This window comes from Martes martes (assembly GCF_963455335.1).
Source record: "Martes martes genome assembly, chromosome: 8".
NCBI classification, from domain to species: Eukaryota; Metazoa; Chordata; class Mammalia; order Carnivora; family Mustelidae; genus Martes; species Martes martes.
The window spans coordinates 88,825,845-88,831,968 of record NC_137895.1 but is presented as its reverse complement, the minus strand read 5'-3'; the positions used below and the strand labels follow the sequence as shown (position 1 = coordinate 88,831,968).

The following is a 6,124-nucleotide window of genomic DNA, read 5'->3' as shown; positions in this document are numbered from 1 at the left end:
CCCTCCTCTTCTCTCCCTCTTCTTTTACTCTCAACGCAGTCCCCAGTGCCTATTCTGCTCCCTGAGGCCTGCTCAGCCTTCTCCCTCACCGCTCACCGCACACCCTCCCTCCCTCCCAGCCATCCCTCGAAGCACCAAGGCAGACAGGCAAGAATCCAGCCCGGGCCCTCACCCAGCACCCAACTTTCATCTTCACCTATCTCTTCCCTCCGATCTCGTGTACTCATAAATTATTACAATTAATTACAGCCAGGGAAAACCATTCATGCCATGCCCCCCCCCAAGGACTCCAAGAAGCTACCAGGAAAGTCACAGGCGGCCGGCAGGGCAGGCACAAGCTGGGCCAGGGCCTCAGCAGCCTCCACTCCACCCCTGGAGCTCTCATGCCCACCCCACCCTGCCCTGAGAGCAGCGGCAGGCACTTGCCCTTCTGAGGTAGAGGGAGCCCCTTCCCTGGCTCCGGCTGGCCCCAAAGGCACCAAGCACTTGCCTCCTCCACGACAGCAGCCTGGGAGCCACAAGGAGGAGAAATAACGAGAACTGGATGCGGTTGGGTTTCTGGTTTTTTAAGTGACTTCGATATATTAACACAGAGCTGTTCTACCATAACAAACAGAAGCACGTTACAGGACGGACGCTGGGGATGAGGAGAAACACTGCTATGTACACACGCCCGAGGCATCGGCCTGTGCCGCTGGACCCAGCCTACAGCACGGTCTGGGCCCTCGCCCCTCAGCTCCTGGGCTGGGAATTGTTATTGTGTATGTGTGTGTGTCTTATTTTGTACAAAATCTGCACGCAGAGCACCCCAGGCCTGGGGAGGGATGGCCCGGGCCAAATACGATACAGAAAAAAAATAGAAATATAGCGATTCAAGTACTGGCTTCTCTGGAGAAAGGAGGGGAAAAATCACATTTGTGTGTGTCATTTATTTCAGTTGCGCTGGGAGAAGAGAACGCGGCTTCTCTCCCCACCTCCTCCTCCTCGCTGGGTAGAACTAACTCTAAAACACCAATTTCTCAACACTGAACCCTCCCAAATCGCAAGAGTTTTCCTTTCCCCCTTCCTTTTTTTTCTTTTTAAGCCGATTGGCTTTTCTCTATCTTGCTCTTTCCTTTTCTTTTCGTGCTCTCTCCCGCCTGGGTTGGGGTATTTTTGCGGGTTTTTTTTTTGTTTTGTTTTTCCCTTGGCTGTGCCGAGGCAGCAGGCTGGGGCAAGGTTTAGGATTGCTCCTTGTCGGTTTTCTCTTTATTCATCTTTTTCATCTTCATCCTGCGGTTCTGAAACCAGATTTTGACCTGCCGCTCGGTGAGGTTGAGAACCCGGGCCACCTCGTACCGACGGTCCCTGGTTAAATACATATTGAAGAGAAACTCCTTCTCCAGTTCCAGCGTCTGGTACTTGGTGTAGGGGCACCGCTTTTTCCTCGTGGAGCGGGCGTGGATCCAGTTAGCCACGGGGTTGCCTGGAGGGCCAAACACAGGCAGGGGTCAGTGAACCCCCTTTCCAGCCCAGGACCCCTGCCACCCTACCCCCAGGCTTAGCCAGGCTCCCCAAATGCAATAATTGAACCTGAATTTGGACACGTTTTGCTTTGGGAATTTTCGCCCTGTCTCCTTTTGCATGCTGCCCTCTCCCCATCGTCCCCCTCTTCAATTTCTAGCACCTCAAACTAGAGGAAATCAAGGCTATCAAAGCCCCTACAGTCTGGTCCTCAGCTTCAAGAGTAGTAATTCGAGAATATGCTCATAAAAAGTCCAAATTCCCAACCGTTTCATAGGCCCATAAACGCTTCTCTCTCTTGTTTTTTATTTTTATAGTGAGGTCTCTCTCCTCCCCACTTCCCTCCTCCTCTGCCCCCTCCCATCCTCCCAGCCCACGACCAAGTCCTGAAATTTCAGCAGTTCTGTTTCCTGACCCTGAGAGTCCCTAAGCCCCTCACTACCCTCTTCAGCGCCGGGCTCGGCTCTCTCTCCGAGTTCAACCCTGCTGAGGCGAATTCTCAGAGTGATGCTAGAATGGGGAAAGACTTTCTCCTCTCCCCAGAGAGCTGCTAGCCTTGGGACAGGCTCCCACATATCTTAGCCTCCCTGTTAGGCTTCCAGTGCCCCCCTCCCGCCAGCCCCAGGACAGGCTCTGCAGGAGCCAAGCCTCCAATTTCAGGTTTATGGGAGTAGCTGAGGGCAAGGAGGGAAGCCTTCAGAGGGGTATAATTAGGCCCTGGCCCCTTATGGAGCTGGAGGAAAGGATTTCCTGCAGCCCCCTCCTGGGACTCCCCCAGACACTTCCTCACACCCAGGGGCTGCACCCCCTCCCTTGCTGTTTCCCCTTCTTTCCCCTTTCTCTGGCCCAGCAGCTCCCACCTGCCCCCCCCCCACCCCTGCCCTTCTTTGCAATACTCTAAGGCTCCAGTCTCCTTGATGGGAGTGTGTGTGTGTGTGTGTGTGTGTGTGTGTGTGTGTGTGTGTGTGTTGGGGGGTGTATAATTCTCAGTCTGGGGAGATGCCTCCCCCTCCATTCCTCATTCCTGAGCCCTGTTCTCAGCCCTCTTTCCTGCAGACCCTCAGAAGAGGGCTCTCAAGTTTAAGGAGACTGGGACCCCACTTCTCTTCCCCAACTCTGGAAGTCCTGATTTCTCCAAGTTCCCAGGTTGTGAAATCCCCCAGACCCCTCACCTAGTGCTCCTGGGGCGGGGGGAGGAGAAGTCCAGGCACCTTCTGTTCAATGAATCCCTGATGGGGTGAGGACCCCCATGCTGGCTGGGAGGTAGGGGTGATATTTCTCCCTGGGGTATTTCCTCTCTGTCCGCAGTGTCCTCCTTGTCGCTTCCCCTATCCCACCTCAAACCATAAAATGAACCTCACCCCCCACCCCATCCCTTGGCCCTGTGTGCATTTCTTGGAAAGTAGCGACTGAGCCAAAAAAGCCTGGGCTGGGGGTGGGGTGGGGGTGGGGGGTCTCTCATCAAAGCCAGCTCCAGGGAGAGAGGAGCCCCCCTCAGCCCTCTCCCAACCTGGCTCCCTGGGCTCCCTTCTCAGACCTTCCTGCCCCTGAAAGCTCCCCAAGGTAATTCGCTTTTATTGAGTCCTCGCCCCCTCGCCCTCGCCCCTCTCCCGCGCTCCCTGCGCTGCTCCGAGGGGCTGTAATCCGGCTCCCCCCCCCGCCCGGCCTCCCCTCCCCTCCCGCGCCGGTTGTAAAGGAAAATTGCTCCCAACTTACTGGGGTCCAGGTCGGCCTTCTCCTCTTTGTGCTTGCTGCCGGCGAGCGCGTCCGCCTCGGGCGAGGGCAGTGTCTGCGGGGCGCGGTCGCGCAGCTCCCCGGGCGAGCCATACATGTAGTCCGGGTAGCTGCGGCCGTCGCCCGGGCCGCAGTCGGCGCGGCGCCCGGGGTAGGCGTCCGGCTTGAGGGCGTAGTGACGGCCCCCGGCCGGGAAGCTGGGGAAGGAGACGGCGCCGGACAGCGGCTCGAGCCAAGTCCGCATGTAGCGCGTGTCCGCGCCGAGGTGGGGCTGGGGGCCGTACGGGTGGTATACCACGGACGACTGCGAGGGCACGGGCGCCCACGACGTGCTGAACACTGCCGGCTTGGGCGCGAAGCTACAGGACGGAAAATCGCTACAGTCCGGCACCAAACCGCTGGGTCTGGCGGCGGCGGGGTGAGCCCCCGTGGCCGGAAACCTGGACGCTAGGAGGTCTTCATTGTCGTGAGAGATGAGCGAGTCCACGTAATAGTTACTGATGGGCCCCGTCGCCGACATCGTAACAGGGTTTTACATACATAAGATTATTGTATGAACTGTATATGTACTTTTTATCTGCTCACAGAACAATCAAGGCAGGTAATTATTTTTCCAGCCTTTTCCCCGCAGCTCATTGGTTCCCCGGCCCCCACGTGATCGTATTTACCCAAAAATACGGCGCGGATCAATGCGCAGGGGCTTTTTTTTTTTCTTGCCTTTTTTTTTTTTCCCCTTCTCCCACCCCCTTCTCTCGGCTGATCCCCGCGACCTGCGTTTTCCTGGGGGTCCGGAACTCTGGATCCAAGGCACCGGCCACCCCCTCAGGACAACTCGTATCTCATCAGCACACCCCCTTGTCCATGTCCACCCATAAGCTGATGGCCTCCCGCACCCCCCCTACCCTGGAGGATTTCTTAATGGGGTGAAAATGCCAGTCTCTGAAGCCAGGGTTCCCGGACCCCCAGGGCCGAGCTGGGCGCGGGAGCCCCGCAGGGGCGGAGAGGCCGGCCGAGGTAGGTGGAGGAACTATTTCTTGACGTAATCCGTCTCTGTCGGCCCCGACGCTCCCGCAGTCTCTGCGCGAGCCGAGATCAGCGATTGTCAGTTCGGAACGTGGCTTTTAAAAATGCGTTTTTAAATAGTGTGTATGTATGTATTTCTTTCAGGAGCAGCAGCAGCGAGGGAGGGAGGGAGGGTGGGAGGGGACTGGGGAAGCTGGGGTGGAGGGAGGGAAGGAGGGAAAGGGGGAGCGTCCTTCTGCCACTGGCCAACTCAGCCCCCCAAATCTGGGGTAGGGCAGCTTGGGGAAGGTGGTCTGCGTGTGGGAGGAGTAGGACCTCCGGACCTCATACACCTTTATCATCAGAAGTCCTCTCTTTGCTTTGGCACAGATATGCAAGCTCCTTTATTTTAAATTTATTGTCTATATCTATTTATCTTTCTTTGCCAGCTTGAAGAAGTGGATGAGAGATCAGCACAAGTGGGGCATCCCCGTTCCGTCTTCCTGCTCACCCTCCTTTGCCCCCAACTCCATCTCTGCGACACCCTGCCCCCCCAAAAGAAGTCACTCCCGGGCTCTGTCTGCAGAGAGCCAGGGTGAGAGCGGGCAAGGCGAGAGAGAGCGACCTCGGTCGTGGGCAAGTAGCTTGTTTTTACGTCCTTCAATAAAATTTTTATGAGGATCATTTGATTGTTCATAAATGTGTCTTTCATTAAATAAAATTGTAGGCTGTTTTTGGAACGGGAAAAAAGCAACGGAGGGATGGGAGAAAGCAATTTCTTTGGGGTCGGACGCAGGAATTCTGGAGGGGGCAGTGAGATTGTAAGGAAGATCAGACAACTTGGATTCCTCCCCCCAATAAGTTGGTTGCTACCCTCCTCCTTGAATTTGGGGTTTGTCGCCCAGCCCTGGGCTTTCCATCAGACTGTCCCATGGTGGTTTGGTAAAGGTGGGCTTTTAGCAAGCAGGAAATTCTCAGTGGGTGCAAGAGAGGGGGCAGGGAGTTTGGCTGGGGGGGGGGGTAGGGAGAAGGGCAGGTGATGTCCCCCAGAGACATGATTCACCCTAGGCATGGCAGAGTGAGTTTGAAGGAGGAGTGCAATTTCAGGGTCAGAAGAGAAGAGTCCCAGTTTGTGCTATGGGAAATAGGCAGGAGCTGAGGCTGAGACACAGGTTCTGAGGCAGCAGGGAAGGACAAGGATTCCCAGACATGAGACGCCTGCCCTTCTTTCCCACTCCTGTCCCCAGGAGGGGACCAAATGCTGGGGGTGGGGGTGGAGGATGATTTTCTCCTGTATCTCTGTCGACCTGTCTCCTCTGGGGTGGAGAAGGGCTGGAGAGAGGTGTCCCAGAGAGTGTAGCATGTGTGTTGTGTAAGGGGGGGAGGAAAGTTGAGGGGGGAAGGGTAGATCTGCAGCCCACAGCACTGACCCCAGCTTTCCAAGTCCCCTCCCCGGTCCCTGCTCCTCCCCCTCTCCGGTTCTTTCCTTTTCGGTCTAGCGGGGCTGGGATTTCGACGCACGGGGGGTGTGTGAGAAGTGCCTGGCTAGGGAGAGACAACCCGGGGCCTCAGCCTCCTCGCCTTCAGCTCTGATTGTCTTCCCCTCCCCCGGACTGGACTGGCGTGGGAAATCCAAATTACATCAAGAAACAGAATATCTCTTTGGCCTTGATGGAGTCGGGTTAGCTGTCAATCAAAAATTCTCCCTCACTAGTTCAAGGAAAAGACAGGAGATTCCCTCCCGTCCCCCTGCCGAGGCTTTCTCCAAATCCCCAGCACCATCAGCACCTCCCCCAGCCCTGGCGGCTGGGGACCCTGCCCTGCTCTGGGGCGGCTGCTGGCAGCACTGAGCAGAGACGTGTAGCTAGCCTTCAGCGGGCCCGGG

The 6,124-nt window shown here is 56.6% G+C and overlaps 1 protein-coding gene across 1 annotated transcript; it reads right to left on the bottom strand.

Moving 5' to 3' along the window:
* Positions 1–552: 552 nt before the first annotated feature.
* HOXC9 (homeobox C9) lies at positions 553–3,820 on the bottom strand. The gene is made up of 2 exons (XM_080812389.1): positions 3,220–3,820; positions 553–1,465 (listed from the first exon to the last, which is right to left on the bottom strand). The coding sequence occupies exons 1-2, from the start codon at positions 3,755–3,757 to the stop codon at positions 1,221–1,223; spliced, it is 783 nt and encodes a 260-aa protein (XP_080668515.1). The 5' UTR covers positions 3,758–3,820; the 3' UTR covers positions 553–1,220.
* Between the last annotated feature and the right edge of the window lie 2,304 nt (positions 3,821–6,124).